The sequence below is a fragment of the Siniperca chuatsi genome, linkage group LG18 (genome assembly GCF_020085105.1).
Source record: "Siniperca chuatsi isolate FFG_IHB_CAS linkage group LG18, ASM2008510v1, whole genome shotgun sequence".
NCBI classification, from domain to species: Eukaryota; Metazoa; Chordata; class Actinopteri; order Centrarchiformes; family Sinipercidae; genus Siniperca; species Siniperca chuatsi.
In genome coordinates, this window is record NC_058059.1 from 8,127,506 (window position 1) to 8,148,354 (window position 20,849).

At 41.2% G+C, this 20,849-nt stretch overlaps 1 protein-coding gene across 1 annotated transcript in view; it reads right to left on the reverse strand.

The window, feature by feature from the left end:
- col27a1a (collagen, type XXVII, alpha 1a) overlaps positions 1 to 20,849 on the reverse strand; it is a 70,392-nt gene that overhangs the window by 19,733 nt on the left and 29,810 nt on the right. The window contains exons 8-22 of the mRNA XM_044174545.1: positions 18,115 to 18,159; positions 15,397 to 15,450; positions 14,819 to 14,863; positions 13,580 to 13,633; positions 12,836 to 12,880; positions 9,417 to 9,470; positions 7,372 to 7,416; positions 5,181 to 5,234; positions 4,859 to 4,903; positions 3,289 to 3,342; positions 2,816 to 2,869; positions 2,342 to 2,395; positions 2,200 to 2,253; positions 1,905 to 1,958; positions 1,712 to 1,756 (exon numbers count right to left, since the gene is read on the reverse strand). Of these exons, the coding sequence (XP_044030480.1) occupies positions 1,712 to 1,756; positions 1,905 to 1,958; positions 2,200 to 2,253; positions 2,342 to 2,395; positions 2,816 to 2,869; positions 3,289 to 3,342; positions 4,859 to 4,903; positions 5,181 to 5,234; positions 7,372 to 7,416; positions 9,417 to 9,470; positions 12,836 to 12,880; positions 13,580 to 13,633; positions 14,819 to 14,863; positions 15,397 to 15,450; positions 18,115 to 18,159 (756 nt within the window). The remainder of the gene's footprint in view (positions 1 to 1,711; positions 1,757 to 1,904; positions 1,959 to 2,199; positions 2,254 to 2,341; positions 2,396 to 2,815; positions 2,870 to 3,288; positions 3,343 to 4,858; positions 4,904 to 5,180; positions 5,235 to 7,371; positions 7,417 to 9,416; positions 9,471 to 12,835; positions 12,881 to 13,579; positions 13,634 to 14,818; positions 14,864 to 15,396; positions 15,451 to 18,114; positions 18,160 to 20,849) is intronic.

Sequence of the window (20,849 nt, forward strand, 5' to 3'; positions counted from 1 at the left end):
ACTGTAATGTTCCTCTTGCACAGACAGTAATTCCCGAGGTTAAGAGGGGGGCTAAGTGCTTTTTTACCAGCAATAACTCCAGGTCACAAATGTCTAAGCCAAACTCCTAAAGACTGAGTGACTCAACAATTCCAAAGTTTTACTTCAGAAAGGTTGGCAGCTTTCATAAGACAGCACAGGCTAACACTGTATTTCCCTCAGAAGCACACAATAAAAGTGGATTGTTGAAGTAACATGAGAATTAATATGAGCTATCTAGGATTTGTGACTTCTTATCACCTGATTTAGATTAGATTAGATTTATGTCTGCGGCTGACCGCACTAACCAAAGAAAGAAACAAATACTTAGAGAAAGAATAGACATTGCACTAAGAGCGAGGGATGAAGAGTAACTGAGAAGGTGTGGGAGATGGTAAAAAAAGGAAAACAGATATAAAGAGAGGGTGTCATTCTGAGAAGAGCAGTGAAGCTAAAAGACAGCTGGCTGAGGAGACGGACGAGGTGGAGTAGTAGGAGGACCTGTGGCACCTGGCCAGAGATCAATCACAGCTCCTGAAGGAGTCATACACCACTTCCCCTCGGATGGAGGAGTTAGAGAATGAGATGAGTGAGTGGGTGGGAGACAGGGGGGAGTGTGTAGGGGGCTAAAGTGAAAAATAGTACAGGGTGACTGTGAGTAGGAAGTAGTAAAAGATGAACTGATGAAGAAAAACAGGTAGCATCTGGCATTATGAAAATAATTTGAAAGTTACAAGTATCTGGTTGAAAGCATATATGAAAGCAATTGTAATGATCAATTTTCTTTGTCATTCAATGAAGCAAGAGAAATAAAGTCAACAAATCTTATGTTTCTGCAGTGGCCCATTAACATCTTCTAGCAGTTTATGGCAGCTATAAATCTTGCCACCTATAAACATGGTGATGGCAGTTATCACCCCCTGGTGGCCACGAATATGGATTGCATGCAGTCCGTCGTGACAGTACTATCGTCCTGAGACAAGACATAACAACCTCCATAAAACTCCAACCATACATATCTACATCTTCTCTCGAATGCAAACCATAGAAAAATCTAGTTCATTAACCTCAAATAAATTTCAGATTAACTCTCACTGTGGCACAACAAACTTTGGGATGCATAATTAAAATTCAGCTATTAAATTATACTGCATGCTGTGTAGGCACTAAAAACGAGTTACACATGATTTAGAGTAAAGCATATATTGATCACAGTAGGCTGATATCATGCATCCAATGCCTTTACTGTTTACATTAATGGGCTTTCACTGCAGTGCAGACCAAATAGCGAGCACCATGCAAGGACTTCATTGTTCTGCTAAATCCTGTGAGTTTGTTTGTTGTACTGCAAAGCATGCAAACAGATTTAGCTTCATACTGCAGTTGGGTTTCCATAGACATAGATATTTCTGTCCCTTCCTCCCTCTCTCTCTCGCTCTCTCTCTCTCTCTGATTTGTTTACCCCAGACATACAAAGGATATGGAATGAAACCACAACAATGCACATGATGGTACAGTTTAAACAAACATGCAAACTTACATGAGTGCGTACACAGACACATGGACTCTTTCTTCATGACTAAACACACATGAATGCTCACATGCTATACTCGTAACAGTGATCCCTGTTATCAGCTCTCTCTGGTTCCTTTCCATCAACCACACAACACCAGGTGTTTATCTAATAACTCACCTCAAGTCCTGTTGGGCCTGGTGGTCCAATTGGGCCCTCATCTCCCTGGAAACAGATGATATTGATCTTAGCATGAATTATGTTTGGGGACATAAAGTAGCCTTCAGTAAAGAGACGGCTTGTGCCATAAAACTTTTAATGCCTTTTGGCGCTTTGGGGTCGTTCTGATGTGGGCGGTGTCTGACAGTCTTACCTCCAAGCCAGGCACCCCTCGTGGCCCTGGTAAACCTCTGGCCCCTGGCTTTCCCTAGATGGGTAAAAAGCAGTCAAATGAATGCTAATGTGTAAAGGTAAATGTAGTAATTACACGTAGGTTTTTAGCCACAAGTGCTGTGGCTCTAGAGAAGGCAATATTAGTCTATCGGTCAGTCCACCACTTTGGTCCAGAATGAAATATCTCAACAGGATGGATTACCATAACATTTTGTGCAGACATGAAACATACCCCAGCTGATATACTACTCAGCCAAGATTATGGTTTTACTCACCTTTGGTCCTTCAAGGCCATTCTCTCCCGGTGGTCCCATGTCACCAGGGAAACCCTGCCATGATCAATTAAAAAAAATAAGTTTTCTATTGTCTGTCTGAAATACAAACTCACACATTCAATGCAACAATGTAAATACAAACCTCAGGGCCTGGTGGTCCAGGTGCACCATTAGGGCCTCTCTCTCCTAGCTTGCCCTGTGACAAAGACAAATGAGAACATGAGAAATGTCTTAAAGGAATTGTTGGATATTATGGGAAACACACTTCGCTTTCTTGCAGAGAGTTAGATGAGAAGATCATTACCCTTGCCTTTCTGTCCATTAAATATAAGGCTACAGCTTATAGAGCTTTAGAGGTGCTGGTAGGTGGATTGTGTTACCTTTGAACAGAGCCAGGCTAACTTTTTCCCCTTGTTTCCAGTCTTTATGCTAAGCTAAGCTAATCGGCTGCTGGCTGTAGCCTTATGCTGAACAGACAGATATGCAAGTGTTGTCGATCTTCTGATCTGATTCTCGACAAGAAAGAAAAAACAACAACTAATCCTTCACATGAAAAGTATTACGTTAACTTTTTAGCATTTTAATGTATTGTTATGTCATTAAAGCCAGAGCTAACCTGTGGTCCTGGTTTCCCACGGATGCCTGGTAACCCTGGAGCCCCCTGGATGCCCTGTCCAATACAAACACAACACATAAAAACCAAGACAGACAGTCGGACAGTATTCAGAAGCAAAAAAATAGAACCCTGATTTCTTTTTTAGGGAAGCAGACATTAGACATGCACAACTCTGCTTAGTATTTCTGTTATCTCTTGGGATCACTCTGTTCTATGATGCTAAAAGGGTTAGATTTTGCTTACACACACAGACAAATGAGGAGGGTTTACATAAGAATTTCCACAAGCCGAACAGCACACATCTGGCTAAGTCATTTTGCAAAGGCACAGTCCTGTAACAAGGCTGTGTAACTCTGGATGTGTGTGTTGGAGGCAGCATGCAGGGCAGGGGCTGATGAAGAGGGAAAGAATGGGGGGTTATAGGATGTGTGAACATTTATAACGTGTACATTTGTGTTGTAATGGTGATCTACCTTGTCTCCTTTGTACCCAATCTCCCCTTGCTCTCCAGGAATCCCAATTTCACCCTGATGCAGGAAGGTCGGGGGTATGGACAGAAAGACAGAGAAATGAAGAACATTAGGGGGAATGGTAACTTTCTACTTTGTCAGTCACATTCAGCTTTTTCAACAGACAATCCTAATTACAGGTCTGTACATTATGAACATTCACACACAATGAATCTAGTTCATCGCATTAGCCAAGTTCTTCATGTGGTGTCAATCTGTCTTATGAAATGCATTGATAGAAATTACACCATTCTGTGCACCCACATGGCTTAGAGAATAAGCCAGTGCTCTACAGATTAGTAATCACAGACAATTAATAATTCTCACTCTGGTCTCCTTACAAATAAAAATGTTTTATTCAACTATGGTTCATCGCTAAGATCTTTTCTGTCATTTGCAAATGTGCATTTCTGCTTTGATGTCCTCCAGGCTCGGTTATTGTAATGGACCTTTTTTTAGGAGGAGTAACATCAACTGACTACAGCTAATGCAGAATGATTTTAAGATTTTACTTCTGGTCTTAGCTTAAATCTGTGATTATATCTATGAGTCTGATAATTTCTTGAGATTTTGTTTCAGAGCCTTTCAAGCAGTTCCCAATATTCGACTCGTCAAGGTAGAACAGGCTTTTGCTGTACAGACCTCTAAGTTGTGAATCCTCCTGCCAGAGGAACTCAGACAAGAAAAATCAGTGTTCCTATTTCAAATCTTATGTTCCTATCTTCTGGCATTGTCCTAATTCATTATCTTGACTTAGCTTAAACACTGGAAACAGCTAGCCTGGCGCTGTGTAAAGGTTTTAAAAAATCTGCCTACCAAAACTTCTAAAGCTACACACTTTATATCTTGTTTGTTTAATTTGCACATAAACCTGGAAATAGTCCAAGTGCAGTGACTTGCTAGAGTTTTGTCGTCACTGTGAGGTTGCCAGGCAACCAGTAGAAGTCACTAAGCCAAGAAATAGTCCCACACATACACATAACATCACAATTTTTTTTTACAGATTAAACAAACAAGGTATAATGTGTTAATAAGTGAGCTTTAGAGGTGCAAGTAGGCAGATTTTGTTAGCTTTGGACAGGGCCAAGCTAGCTGTTTCCCCCTGTTTTATGATATTTATGCTAAGCTAACGGTCTCCTGGCTCCAGCTTCATACTGATAGACAGATATGAAAGTGGTATTGGCAAGAAATCAAATAAACGTATTCCCCAAAATGTCCAACTTTAAGTTGATTCAACAGACTGCCTAAAATGAAAGTGGGGTGGGTGTAGGTTCCTTTCACACATATCACACAATGGATTTCATTGAAATGACATAGGACGGACTAATATTAGTGGAAATTAGAGAAACCTGTCAAATTTATGCTTTATATGAGTAAAAAAAATCATCAGAAGTTTGTATCGTGCAGTTGAAGTTAATGAAATCATGCTCTATGTCTAAAGGTTGGACAGAGATGGCTACAGTAGGATGCAAAGGATTACATATCCATCACATGCTGCTCAAACACAGGCCAATAACAGGAATATTCAGATCACCTTATCACCTTTCAGTCCTGGTTCTCCTGGATTTCCGGGCACCCCCTAGAACAAGCACCAACAGATGGGTTAGAAAGGGACCCACAAAACCAAACCTCAATTCATGCTCATAAGAACATACTAAACAGAACTGTGCAGAACTGAGGAGGTTACTCACTAGCAAATTTGTCTCTCAAACTTTTTCAGACATCGCCAAATACTGCTTATTGGCCACACTTGTATCATATAACACATAATAAAACTAAAAGCCAGTCCAAACAAGACAATACAAGATAAGACAGTGAAGGTAACAGTTTCTATGTGTGTGTGTGAGAGAGATTACCTTCAGTCCATTAGGTCCTGGAAGGCCCATCTCTCCCAAAGGTCCCATATCACCCTGATGCCAGAAGAGGGGACAAATAAGAAACATATTCATATTCAGTGATATCCTATGCATAAAGTACAGAAAAAACACATGGCTCAGACTTTCATTCAACAAATACACACACACACACAATGAGTGCACTTCACTTTGGCATTCATTAAACATAAGAATAAGCCTCATTGTCTAGCTTCCAGACTATCCACGCAGCCATCTCACTGCACACAACACAAAACAGTGGAGGATAATATACAACGAGATAAGGAATAGATCTTGCAGTCTGACGCCAAGATTGTGCAGCCTGAATCAAATGATGTGAATGTAACGAATAAATGCTTGAGGTAACATCTGTTCCATCACTGGAAAAGGAACCAGTACTGGGATTCACGCTCGAGAGCAGAAGAAAGACTGCAGACAAGATTGCAGTCGTAATGGCAAGTGAGAACTGGATTTCATTTTATTCAGTAAGGACCAATTATGCAGAGCGATTAAAGACTTGATTGGATTTTCTGCTTTCTTGTCGGCGTGTGAAAGGAAGAGAGACTATATTGTGGCCATGTTCATGAAATTGCTTGAGAAACATGTCCTCTCCACAGAGAAGCATCACAGGCTGCTAATAGTTATCTCATTTTCATTCTCTGCTGCTCTGCATTTTCTACTTGCAAAGCCCTACAGGGTGATCTTGGCATAGTGTGCTAGATATTTGTCTCTCTGTGAATACTGTAGTATCTGCATGTGTGACAAAGGATGTTACTGAATTATGTACTGCAGAAATGTCCCTCACAACAAGTCACTTCATTTGGTGTTGAGAGTTGAAAGGTTAAAAAGTTTCTACTTCTTCAGATGGGGAAATCTAATGCATTCAAATAAGTGAGAATAAAAAGCTTTATTCAGGATTCAACTGGAGTGATTTGCCTCTAAAAACAACAATATCTGTTCTATGGCTCCAGAGCTGTAGGCCTCTAGAGGGCCCACGGACACTTAACTGTCCCTATAAACCACATATTTCCTGCTTACCTGCAGAAATGCATGAGGAAATACAATATATTATACTATATAATGTTTGTAATTGAATTTTGATTTCTAGGTTTATTATCAATGCATGCCACAGAGGGCGCTCAGGTTCAGTTCCTGGCCAGTACAACAACCTTTTCAACCTCCATTATATCAAAGCAGGATAAGAGGACAACGGTGTGTGTACATGGCCCATGAAAAATATTTTACACTTTACATTTAGAAAGATAGAGAGAAACAAATAAATAAACAAGGGATACTGCTATTCAGAAAGCCCCTCCACTTCTTCTTGATAAGTCGTCTACATGCTAACACTTTCCCTTCTTCAACAATGGCCTGCCTTCACCCTAAGCTGAGGCCTGCAGTCCTCAGAGAAGGGTGTTTGTATATTTATATATTTGAAGTGCAGCTCAGTAGCACTGCACAGTTGTGTACTGTAAAGTATACTGTTGGGTCAGATGGATGCAGAGGACACAGAGCTCAGAGCAGAGCTGTAATCAGAGAATCCTCCAATTACAGGCCTACTACCACCACCGGTGGCCTAGAATAGACCGGGAGCAGCGGTAGTGACGGGTGAAGACGGGACACGACAAGAGAAACTAGGGAGACATTATAATCAGACACAATTATGTGGCTGTCGGGCAGGGCAGGCATGGAGGGCAAGGTGATGGGTGGGCGGGGCGGGGGTCCTGTTCCAAAATAGTTAATAAGAGAGAGATTCAAGAGGAAAACAAAACACTTTGTTAAGGTCTGTTTGATTGATCAAACAGTGGATCACTGTCATGTTTGTCATGAGAGGAAGTGGGAGGGAAAAACTGTATAATTCAGGCTTTACAGTCATGGCGAAAAATAACTTCTGTCTACGATTCTAAAAAGCAGTCACTTCCACTATTTTAAATATGTTTACAGTGGTAAAGAAGCTATGCAGAGTAGTTAGTTTCCCACAAAAGCGGCTGGCAGTGTAAATGATGATGGGAGCTAATTGAGAGTGTTTTTTCAATTAAGCAGGCATATTCTGTTTCGTTTAAATACAGTCCTTTACAGCTATGTATTTATGGCATAAGTGTCTGGGAAACTAGGATGTTTAAATTGAGGACAGCACACAGACTACACACAGAAACACACACAAACTACTCACAATAAGTCCAAGAACTCCGTTTGGACCGGGGGCTCCCATCTCACCCTAGTCAGAGAGGAGGAGAGAGAGTAAGTGAGATGACGGGAGAGGGAGAAGGAGCAAGTTTGCAAGTATTGGCTCTTTTTTAAACAAACATGCTCCAGAAGAGTGGCTCAGTGTTCATGACAGCTTATGAGAGGGGGCTGTGTGCATGTAAGTGTGTATGTGTGCGTGTTTGAGGTGAAGATGGAGGGGGATGTGTGCCCATCGTCCCACTGTGGCTTTTTCAAATCTGCAGGTTCCTTTTCCCTCCAAAAATGAAAGAGATGGATGGATAGAATTTGTGGTCCTCAGATGATGAATCCTAATGACTTTTCCTCTAGCGTCCCCAGCAGGTCAAAGTTTTCACTTGTCCTGTGAAATATCTCAACATCTATACCAGATGAATTGGTACAAACATTCATGGTTTCAAGATGATGTATTCTAGAGACTACTGACTTTTCCTCTAACGCCACTAGGAGGTTGACATATTTGGTTTTTAGTGACATGTCTCGACTATTGGACAGTTTGTCATAAAATTTTGTACAGACATTCATGTTCCTCACATGATGAATTGTTTGGTGAGCCTCTGACTTTTCAACCAGCTCCATATTCATTGGTTTACGACCAAATACCTGCAAAACTAATGACTTTCCCATGAGCCTCAGCTGTGCTTTGTGTTTAGTGCTATTTACCAAATGTTAGTCGCTAATCTATGAAAGTGAACACAATAAATATTATACCTGCTAAACATCCATATGTTAGCATTGTCATTGTGAGTCACTGTCATTTAGCTCACAGCACTGCTGTGCCTAAGTACAGCATCATAGAGCTGCCAGCATAGCTGTAGAGATAATGCTGAAGATAAAAAATGGGATTTTCTGCTTTTTCCTACTTTTTAATTTCCTAAAAAAATTAAGAGACATAAGACAGTAGAGCCTCCTCCCTCTCAGACACGTTCCCCTAGAGTTACCCTGGATGTCTTGCAGGAGAAGTAAAAAGCACAAAGCTTTCTTTTCTCAAATGTAGAGACAACAAATAGTGGCTCATGTGGGGCGGAAATATGTAAAGTATGTCACCTCAGATTTCATAAACCCATTGTATAGATTATTCAAAATATACGCAAACATCTGATGCGTCTGATGCATAATTCATACTCTGGAAGATGAGGCCTTACTCTCAGGAAAAAGAAAAGCAGCAGGACTAAAAAGGATTTATTAGGAGTTTAGTTGCCTGAGCTACAAGACTGAACCACTGGAAAAGTCAGGGATGTGTGAGCACAGTCTTTCCTCAAACATGAATACGCTTCATGTTTATTATGTATTTTAAGAGTTTGTTAAAGAGCAACCCGCTGATGTGTTTATGTTTTTATTTTAGAGCTTTCCACTCTGACTGATGAAGTGCTACATTTGTCAGAACGACAGTGAATATCCAGAAATAGAGAAAATGCCAAGATCAAATAATGTGATGCCTTCCATATGGACACAGACATGCGACAGCCTGTCAAAGAGTCTTTGCTGACCCATCGTTACTTAATTGGGAACAATTACTCAAAACGACATTGTATTACATCATTTACTATTCTTGGATATCACCTCCTAAAAATACTGTATGTGTGTGTTGGTGGCCAGTTTACATTGGTGAATGGAAAAGGTTGCATTTGAAAGCCAGGCCAGCTAACCGGTCCCCCCTTAATACTGTAGGTTTTTGAAAACGAGTGCCAAGCAAAATTATCTACAACAGAGGAAGGCATGGGTTGAAATTAAATACAGCAGTAAAGCTTGTCCGGAGCAAAAAACTAACTTCAAATAAAACTGCTGGACTGCCAGATGATTTACTCACCAGTGCTGCCAAAATGTCAGTACTAGAACACCAGGGTGTGGGTGTGTGAGTGAAACCACTGCTCTCAGTTTGTGTGTGTGTATGTGGGAGGGCTGTGTGTTTGTGCGTGTGAGCATGTGGATTGGTTATGTATTTAGGTATGTGGTTTGTTTGTGAGTAACTGTGAGTGTGAGTGTGTGACATACTGGCTCTCCATCTGGTCCAGGTGGTCCTCTCTCCCCAAAGTCCCCTGGAAACCCCTGAGGAGAGAGAGAGTAGCTTTTATGTTCCGCAGCACACAAACAGTGACAAACAAACTTTTAAAGTGTCCCATTGCTTTATTAAAGCACTGTCTGCTTTATTAAACCTGTAATTACTCCTTTTTTGGACACTTTGGGACAGCGGAAACAAGTTGTGAACACAACAGTCATCACCTTCTAAGTTGATATAGCAAACCTGTTTGCAAACAGTTGCTTATTTACACATCCAGCAGATACGGAGCAACATTAGCTTTCATTTTGAGTCAACTGTTGAATGTAAGTTCAATGTAAGCTCCTTTTCAGCTCTGTTTGGTCCAGCTAGTTGCTAAATTTGTCTGCCTGCTGTTTGGTGCTAGGCAGCTAGTGAACAGTTGGTTTTTTAAGAGCTTTTTTGATGAAAACAGCTGCCTGCTGTGTCTGAAAACAAAACTCTGAGAGCACTGAGAGTGAAACAAAACAGTAAAGTTACGGACCAGAAAACCAAAACAATGAGCTGAAAGATGCTATAAAGCTCCAGAGCTGAGACGAACTGCAGAGCTGGGGGATAATTCTTAGTGGGTTCATCACCACGAGCAATTCCAATAACATAAAAGAAGTAATTTGATATATAATAATATTTTATTTTGGTTGCTGTAATGTACAGTAAGCATAGTTAAAGGCAATGCTAATTGCATTGATTGTGTAAAAACTGCTGCAATAATAAAATCCCATTCCTCAATTACAGAACTAAAGAAACTCATTGTAAAATATGAGAAAAAATGCTTTGAGGAGGGTGCGTAAATCATTATGTCTTTAACTGAGTCAAATTTCCAGAGCATGTTTTCACAAATACCAATGACTGTTCTGCTACTGTAATTGCACAGCAATTATAACAATTTTACAAACATAACATTAGACATAAAGTAATCTGAAATATGTACAAAATAAGAGCATAATGGCCCTATTATACGCATTAAATCTATCAGCTGTTGGGTGTGGGCAGCCAACTGTTCTACTTAGGCTGAGTACACCTTTGAAATGCAACGAGAGAGACCAGCAGCAAAGTAATTACTCTGTCCATTTAGCAGTAAATGGGATGCTAATCTGAGCTATGCTAACAGTTGGTGGTGCTGCAAAAAGAAACATCTGCAGAAAGCACGAGCGCCAATGTATCTTAAACCCAGATCATTCAGAAACACTCGTAATGGCTAGGTTCTGCTATTGTGGCCTCCACACATTGTTTCAAAATGCTAATAACTGTAGATACCTTAAGAAAATGGCAGTTATTTTTGTAATAGAGATGTTTTAGATTTTATCTCTGACTTGCCTTAGAAATAGAATCTGCCGACTAAATGTAACTCTTTGTATTTGAGTTTGCTGTTTTTTGGTTTTTTTTGAAGAAAACCAGTCTGGGATAATTTGGACATTTAGACTTAATATTCAAACAATAATAAATCCTTGTGACTGATGGTATGCAAATGTTCATCTACCGACACATCCCATCAGTACATTTGGGATCCCCCCAAAAGACTGCATGGGACTGCTTTATGGTACTAAGAAATTGCGCGCACAGGGGGAAGCAGAAGTGCAACAGAAATCTATGAAGCATGACAGTGACCCAAAGGATGAATCATACAGCTGTCCCCACTGCCATACAAACTAAGGACAAATGTGGGAAATGTAGCTTTGCCAAGAACAGCACTTTAAAAAGCCTTTGAGGAGAGTCATATGAGCCTTTGGTGTATCTCTGCTTTTACATGATGTCAGAGAAACCTGTTCTTCAACGTCAAGATTAAATAGTAACACACAGTAGCAGCACTCACTGTCAGATACTGGGTTGATGCGAAAAAACGGCAACTGATGACCCTGATAAAGACAACCTCAAAAAGCCAAACAAAGCCAAACCCTAAACTAAATATGCAAAAAAAAAGTTACGTTGAAATGCAGAACTGTTGCCAATGCACTTCGGAAACTTTTTATGCTCGTCACTGTTTTAAATATATCTGTTCCCTCATCACTATTTGGTAGATGGCGGACTGTGTGTGTTTGTGTGTTTCCTCGACAGAGTACAAGCTCTGTGATTAAGGCCAATAAAATGTCTGGCTCCAGTTCAGGGGATTCTTCTGTTCTTTCTTCTCCGTCAGGGAGGAGAGGGATGATCTCTCAGGGATCATCTTATAAGTGTCCTAGCTTTCCATTTTCCATGCAGGAGCACTGAAATCAGATGACGATGACGATATGTGTGTTTTCCAGTTTCATTTAAAGGTCAGTTATCAGGGACTGTAGCAGTTAAAATGACCTTTTACAGAATTTAAAATGTTCAAAAATACAAGACTCCTCTGCTACTCTCTTCTCAGGACAATGCTGTTTAGTATGATTATGCATAAACAATGTTATGGATTATGATACATTGTCATTTTTTTCTTTTCGGTCTTGAATAGCAGTGCTGCTGCTGTCATAAAATCATCCAGGATGTGCTTGGAGCAGAAAAAGACCAAGCTCTGATGACAGCACTTCCATATGAATACTTAGCCTGCATGGCCTGTGCCAAAAACTGTGAAATGGCCTTAACAAGGCTTTTGCTGCAGAAAAGTGTCTTAAAAAGTGAATCCGCTCATGACTCTTATAATGCAGTGAAGAGAACTCACACACTACACAAAAATCAAATGCAAACATGTGTCACACATGGTGAATTTGCATCTACAGCTACTTCTTAATCATTTGTCTAATTACAGAATAAGCTGCAGTTCTCAAAACCTCACACTAAGCGGACACTGGCTTGCATGTGTTCAGACGTTTTGGTCTATAAATGCCTTATTTACTGAAAAGCCAATAAGCAACAGCTGCAGAATGATCTCAGCAGTGAGTTTCAGGGTTATACACTCTGAAACACTGTCAAACTGACTTTGAACACTATCTGACACACACAACAGAACCTTCCTCCAAATGGCTTGGCTCCATGCTGGGGGGGGCATAAGCCCTTTATTGCAACAAAAGCCTTTTTCTTGTTGCATCCAAGACCCCGACATGCGGCTGGTGGGACTACACAGTACTCAGGCTGCAGTTAACCCTTCCAACAGCCATGGAAATACTGAGCTGACTCAAAGAATGACGTAAATGCAAACCTTGTAAATTTTCACATGTAGGTGTTGGAGTCTTTGCACCAAAAGCCCTCAATATCACCCAAATAGAAGAAGAATTATAAAACTTAATTGTAACGCTAATTTATATGTTGTTTAATATCTGTTACAGTCTCCCAAACAGTCTTATCATTCAAAAGTCATTAATAACAGATGATACATTCACAGCCAACCGATAACACTCCCAGCACAATTCATCACACTTTGGAAAGATTATCTGTAAAGTATGTTGAGACAAAACTTTACCGGCCTACCCATCTTGCCCCTCTTCCCTGGTTCGCCAGGAATGCCCTGAAAATCAAAATAAGAGAGAGCAGAGACAGAAAGACAAAGAAGAAAGAGAAAGACAGACATTATGTAAAACACATATCAAAACCAAAGCATAACACTCTTGGGCATAACTGACTGAAGTTGAAAACACACAATTGAAAAACCATAACTGTGAGTTTCTCTCAACTTCTTCTTCAATAGATGTGAGGAACAGCTGACTGCAGCCTATCCAACATTTTCCCAGCCTATTATGAGGGATTTAGGCCTCCATCTCATACATATATATGTTAAATAAACACAAGTTTATCCTGGGAGAAGACAGGCAGACACCGACTCTTGTGTGCAGCTAAGGTGTGAGTCATCTTGCCTGGCCTGCACTGACGTAACCCCCCGGAGCATGTCATAAGTAGGCTAATCGCTTCATGTTTTAGAGGCTTTACAGAAGGAGGAGGCCTTGGTGAGTTCAGGCAGTTCAAAGGCTCTAAGAGGGGGCTTTTATCATATGAGTCATCAACACTCCCACACAGCCTTATACAGCAGCATCTCAGACAGCTGGGGACTGTTTCCCGCATTATAACAACAACAAGACAGCTGAATGAAATGGCAGGAGATGCACTCTTGTCATCTCATAGGGCCATTAGCTGGGTTCAGTTAGTCACTGTACATTTTTGCAATTATTGACTGTGCATGAGAGAAAATACACATTTGACAAGAACTCACTCTTTCGCCATCAGGCCCAGGAAGGCCAAAAAGCCCCGGGATTCCAATGAAACCCTGCAGGAGAGGAGAGGAGAGGAGAGGAGAGGAGAGGAGAGGAGAGGAGAGGAGAGGAGAGGAGAGGAGAGGAGAGAGGACAACAGGAAGAAGAGGAGAGAGGAGGAATATGGGATGTGAGTATTTGGACGCCGTAAAAGCAGCAGGAAGAACAGCAACTCCCATTGACTCTAGGACTGGGTTTCAGGGGCTGAAGGTCCAGCATGGATAGGGTGGGATTCCATGAAGAACCAAGCCATGAGGCAAGTGTATATGCCCATGGACTGCATGGTGCTGGCTTCCACGATGTAGTCCAAGGGCACATACCCTCACGCCAGGGATCTCTGTAGATAGCCAGGACATCAGACTGAGCTGTCGGTACAGGGGAAGACACACACAGAGGAAAACAAGCACAAACACCACAACAGTTGAACACTGGAGGAACAGTTACATGCTAGTTTTAAGGCAAGCACGAGCTGAGTGTGCACAATATGAAGTATGCTGCAAAAGAGAGTGCAGAATATTTGGAAAGGTGGCTCAGTGAGAGAGAGAGAGGACTAGAATGCCTCCTTAAGATAGCAGGGCCTCATACGGAGCTTAAACAGGAAATTCCAGCCAGTGGGGGCAGGGGAGGCTTAGGAGCAGCCAAGGGGAGCTGATAAAGAACCTTTATTGGAACGCAACATAAAAATCACAGTTTGTGTCCATGAGTGTGTGTTTTTTTGTTTGTGTACCTAAAGGGTGTGTGTTTGTACACAGAGGCTTATCAACAGCCAGTCTTTCAGTAAGTGTCTGTATACAGTAATACAATGTTTACATTACAAGTAAAGGCCCCTAAGTTTAGCATACTATTAATAGTGACACACAGTGATTGAGTGAGTGCGTATGAATGTGTTTATGTGTGCAGAGGTGGACGCTGGTGCACCTAAATGCATGCATGCTTTCATACATGCATGCACTTGGATGTTGTTGCATCCAGGTGCACACACATGTTCTCATGCAACAACAGGCTTACAGCACAACATACCACTAGTTTGCAACCTTTAATTGAACAACTTTCTGCATGATTTAACTGCTTCTATAAATATTGCGTAATAAAAAGTGTTAGAAAACTAGCAGGCTGATCGCCTTGCCTATAAATATACTCACCGGTCCTGAAGTACCAATGTTAGTAATTTAGACTGATAAAATTAAGAATTAACTTACCCGAACGCCTTTAGGCCCCACTGGTCCTATGGGCCCTGGTAAACCCTGAAAAACAAAGAGAGGAACTTTATTTCAGCGGTTTATACCTGAAATAACGTGTTTGTGAATGTGTTTGTCATTGTGCATCATGATGGCATTAAGAAGTATCAGGCCAAAGGCTGCAACTTACATTAAAATAAGGTGATACAATACTGTACATCCACATGACTTGCAAACACATGTAAAATGCCACCAGATTGTTTAAATTGTATTCAATTAATTTAGTTAATAAATTATTAGTCCACATACTGTAGAGGGGATGGACACAATAACAGGTAGTCCTGTACAATATAATACATTCCAATACAGTAGCTGTGCAATAAATACCCATTCAGCTTTATGGTCATTTATTAGGCTGTAGCTTGTGATGTTGTTCTCTTGGACCACTTTTTTTTTATATTCCTACACCTCTATACAGTATTTACCCAAATATTTTCCTCCAAGTCAGCTGTTCAACGTAACATAATTCCACTTGGCCCTCTGCCCTTACTATGGGCCTGACTACAACTGTACCAGTCACAGCAGAGGATTTACTGCACCTGCCTGCCAGGATAACCTTTGGCACCTGGGCTTCCGACTGGACCTTGCTCTCCCTGCAGGGAAGAGAGAGAGAGAGAGAGAGGGAGAGAGAGAGAGAGGGAGAGAGAGAGAGAGTAAGAGAGGGGAGAGAGATGGAGAGGTAGAGAGGTTGGGTGGGTGATCAAAATTACAGAAACACAAACACACAGGCAGGGCATTCTGCACAGAGCAGAGGGGACGGACTACAGTTAAAAGAGCCACACTACTGTATAATGAGGAGATGAATATGTTTGCTTTACATAAAAGTGGAGTTTTGTGTTGAGAGTACAAGTACAGTTAGCTGGTGCACTACTGCTGTCATATGAGTGTGTACATAATTTATTGGAATGGAATCTTCTTTGCTTTGATAGCTTAATATTAGGGATGAGCGATATGGAGAAATACTGTATACTGTGGGACAATATAAATGTATTAACCACTCATGTTTACAGGTAATTATCCCTTTATTATCTCTAGTTGTATTAGATGAGTAAGGAAATTATCCCATTGGTTTACTGTTCATTCTGTACATTAATTTATACTTACTGTGTACACTGACAATAAATTTGCATGTAATCTAATCTAAAATTGAATGAAGTGAAGTCATATAAAATTGCATATAGTAAAAGTAGCAATATCACACTAAAAATACTCTAATACAAGTAAAAGTTGTGCATTGGAAACTCTACTTTAGTAAAAATATGTAAGTATTATCAGCAAAATTAACTCAAAGGCATCAAAAGTAAAGCACTCAAGGCCCCTGTGAATGTTATTACTGATACATTGTAAACTGCATTCTTCTTCTGTAGTTAGGAAAGGTGGAGTTAGTTTTAAGTATTTTATATACTGCCAGGTACTTTAATTTATAACAATGCATGACCATAACTGTTAAATAAATGTAGTGGAGAAAAAAGTACAAGATTTGCTTCTGAATTGTAGTGGTGTAGAAGTATAAAGCAGTATGAAATGAAAATACTTAAGTCAAGTACATGTATCTCAAATTGGTACTCAAGTATGGTACTTGATAACATTCCACCACTGCATATCGCCCATTCCTACCAAGTATATCTGTTGGATACCAGGACTCATAGTTACTGCTTTTAGCTAAGTTTAGTTTATACATGTATGTGTGTGTGTGTGTGTGTGTGTGTGTGTGTGTGAGTGTTCATGTATAACTTCCTTTGACACACTCCGGACGTGCGGCCATGTGCACTGCTTGCTATTCCCACTCTTGGATAAATATAGTGCATAATGAAGCCAGTTAAAACCAGACAAGAATTTGGCTGAGTGAGGTTTGGATGTTTAACTGGCCCCGCACTGAGGAGGGGCGCAGAGCACGGCCCATAGTGTATTACAGTAACAAAGAGTCATCGACACTTCATGCACACCAGCTGGCCTTTGCTCTCAATAGCTGGAGAGTCCACACTGCCAAACACTTGTGCTTATTACTCTGTCAGTGGTGCTGCGGTGATTCAGAATCATAGCTAGAGCCGTGATCATCAGCAGCAACAGCTCTGTGGGAAAGAAGGGGGCGTTCGAGGATGGACAGAGTGGAAGGACATGACAGTGAGAGAGAAAAAGTACTCCTTCTCCATGATGAGTAGTGTGGGAACTCCCTGCACTGGTGACGTCACCCCGAGAACGGGGACTTACTTAAAACTGTGTGACAATGAGGAGAATGTTCCACTCTGCTATCCATGACTAAGGCCTTTCCTTAATACCAACAGTAGTAAGACCCAGCCCAACTGAAAATAGCTCTGGACACGAGGCTGGTTGCTCCTTACTTAAAATAGTCCTTTTGGGCTGGACTAAACAGCCAAAGTCATGTCTCCTCCCACTTGTGGCAACGAATAAAAGAGTTCATTGAACTGATTTCTTCAGTTTAAAGAAAGAGGGACATATAGAGGTGGAAGAGAATATAAGAGAAATTAAGTGCACGCTTGAGATTATGAGAGCATCAAGGTAAAATGCCATACGAGAGAGACCGAACATTGAATGACAAATGGCAGGGAACGGTCCAGAGAAAGAAAGTCAGACAAAGGAGAACTTTCTCCAAAGCTGCAGTGTAATAGCCGTGAGTGTATCACTGTTGGCCTAGTTGGCTTATTCCTGTTTCTCTTCTCTCTATTTTCTCTCTCTTTGGCACTGCTTTCTGATATCCTGGAGAGCATCGCTGCAGCACAGCACTTTGGCCAGATGTCTGTCCTCATCAGTGCTTCATAACAGGCTAATCTAATCTGGCTACCCTGCAGGCATGCTTGGTGCACGCATACATACACACACACACACACACACACACACACACACACACACGGACCTAGTGGATGACAACTGGGCTTTTAAAGAATCAGGTGAGATGTGAGAATATGAGAGAGATTCATAGATAAGGGCCTTGATGGTGGACACCATAAGAGCAAAACATTACTAAGACATTCATGAAGGCAAATGCATGAAGTGCACGTAATGGGGTGTGTATCAGGTAGAGGGATGATAGCTACAATATAAACAAGAAACAATGAATGTTAAGCACACTGTAAAATATTATAGAATAACCATCATTTTGGCATGAGTTGCAAGATTTTTCAAGTGTGGGATAAATGGAAAATGATTTGAAGAAAAGCAGTAGCATGGTAGGACAACATTTACAGAGTATCAAAGCCATGGAAAAAGGTATCTGTGAAATGGACAAAGATACTTACAGGCTCTCCAGGGAGTCCAGGTGGACCAGGGTAACCTTTCTGTCCCTAAAGAGACAAACATGAAACATGGGAGATGAGTTGAAGCATGAAATAATGAAGAGGTGAAAGAAAACACACAAATTCTGAACCAGTTCATAGACGAGGAAAAACCTGACAAGCATTGTTGCGGGAATGACAAGTGGAGTTTTGTGCAAAGTGAAATATGCATGTTAACAATAATAGCACCAACAGACAAGTTCAGTGCCATATGCAAGAAATCAATCTGCCCTTCTGTCAAGGGATCAGACTTTCCACTGGCTGTGTTCACTGAGAAACGGTGCTTGGGGAGGCCGCACTAGGATCATGGCATGCTGAGGATATAAATGCCTTCCTGTTTGAGTCAGATACTGTAGTAGGCCCTTCCCTCTGCCTGCAGAGCAGACTACAACACTGAAGACAGCCTGACATAGTGCTTTTCTACAGTTCTGCTGACTCCAGCAACACGGACCCCCAACAAAGAGCGGAGAAAAACTAAATCAAAGGTGGGAAGACATGCCTTTCCAGACCACAGTTTGATAGAGTGAGAGAGTAAGAGAGAAAGGAAAGGAAAGAGGGAGAAAACAAAATAAAAACAGAAGGGCAAAGAAAGGAAATACTCCTGTTGTCCCGTTTTCCTAAACCACAACTCCAGATTACCAAGCCAAGACTCCCTGAGTTCCTGTAAACCATCCTTTAGCCCTGTCATCTGACTGCAGCAGGGGAAGAGGACACAGCATCCCTCTTCTCATTATGTTACATGATCACTCTCACTGGCTTACACCTTCATACCAGCACTTTAAACTGCCACTGTCAGCATTATACTCCACTTTCAGTACTTAAATAGGTACAGCAACTGTGTCAACAATACCTTTGTTTTGCAATATATATACTTATCTATTTTAGTTAAGTTTTCCATCACAGATCTAATCCTTAAACATTACACAATTAGCTCTGTATCTAAGCCAAATCCAAGCTTTCTCTTGGAGAACTTCTATGTCTCACTATCACTTTCCATCATCTGTTGCACATCATCAAAAGACCACTAGGAGGAGACGCTTGGAGCTGGGATCAAAATACATGAGTAATACACATTAAACAAACAGAGATGTCACCAGGTGCTGACAGACCACTGCCATAAGACAGCAACACAAGCAGAAATGTGTGTGTGTTTTCTCCATATTTTTGTAAAAGCCCTATTGGTAAGCAGTGTTGTGGAGAGAACAGGGATGGATGCACTTGGAGACACATGGCGCCTGTGTGTGACCTTTTGAAAATTTCCACTTGTATATTGAACTATTATGAGTTGGGCCTGTTGGTCAGTTATAATATGTTGCTGAACTTGTGTTTGTCTGACTCTGAATGTACATCTGTTGCCATTGGCCTGATTTTCTCCTTTAGGTTGATTTCTGTTTTCCATCCACTTCTCCACTTTTCAGGAGATGTAGTGACCCAATGCCATTGTCAAGGCATGCAAACACATATGCACGTGTGGGCACACAAAGATACATGTACACCATCATCTTATTACATGGCTTATAGTACAAACATGTGTAGCGGCTTATGTTCCCAAGCTATGCTGTGAGGTCCATGAGCCACACACACACGCATGCTGTGGGCCCTGGGTATTAACCATTGCCTCCCAACCCCAGCAAGACCATCTCAGATCCTTATCTCACTCATTATGAGCTCGCTAATGAGAGCGGCCATTACCATTGGCCCGCCAGTGTTTACAATGCCACTTGCTTAACAAGCATGTGTGTTCCATCAGATAAACCCACCAGAATGCTTTTCATTTACAACAGCTCCCCGGTAGCACCCTGTAAGTACTCCCCCTCCCATCCTACCCCACTAAGCCAAAGAGTGCCCCAGATAACTTTAAGCGCATTTTGGCAGAAATAAAATAAAAGACACATTGTGTCTGCAGATGACATGTCATTCCTCTGACTTGTTACTAGCTACCCTGTACACACTTAACTTTGTGGGTGTTCAAATGAGCACAGGTCTGTTTACAACTATATACCACAAATGATGAATATGTGTCTTACACAGTCTGCCTCCATTGGACAGCGCCCTGGTAGCAGAAATATACCGCTCACCTCATTAATTTCCGCTTTCATCTTTCCACCTCTCTCTCTCTCCAAATTCCCTCTACAGCATGGAGCCAGATGATTGCTCAGAGCAATCGTCTGGCTCTATGCCTGTGCTGCATGTACAGCAGAACGTAAAGCCTCCACGTGGATGTCTGGCAGGAACAGACGTAACAAACAATATAACCAGACAATTTGGTTGAAATCGACCTGGCGGAAAAACATCCCTCATCTCATCCTTGAACCGCACTTCAGCAGCATGTTTGCTTGCATGCAGTGTCACTTTTAAACTACTAGCATGGTGGAAGACAGAGCAATGATTTGTTGTTCTTCTTGTGAAACATGCAAAGAAAATGATGGTTGATTTGAATTCTCCCATAATTACAATGATGATGAGCATGTGGATTTGTTAGTTTGAACAGTGGGCAGGAGCTAAATGGAGAGAGTTTGGTTTGGAACAGGTCTTGGGGAGCTTCAGACAGATTCATGTCGTACAATAAACTGTCTTGCATAAATGAATGAAATGAGTATGATTAATACACTGTCTAGCCCTAGGGGAATTTGGACTTAGTTTGAAAAGAAAATGATCTGTACAAAATCTAAACTAGGCAGCAATAGCATCTGGACTAT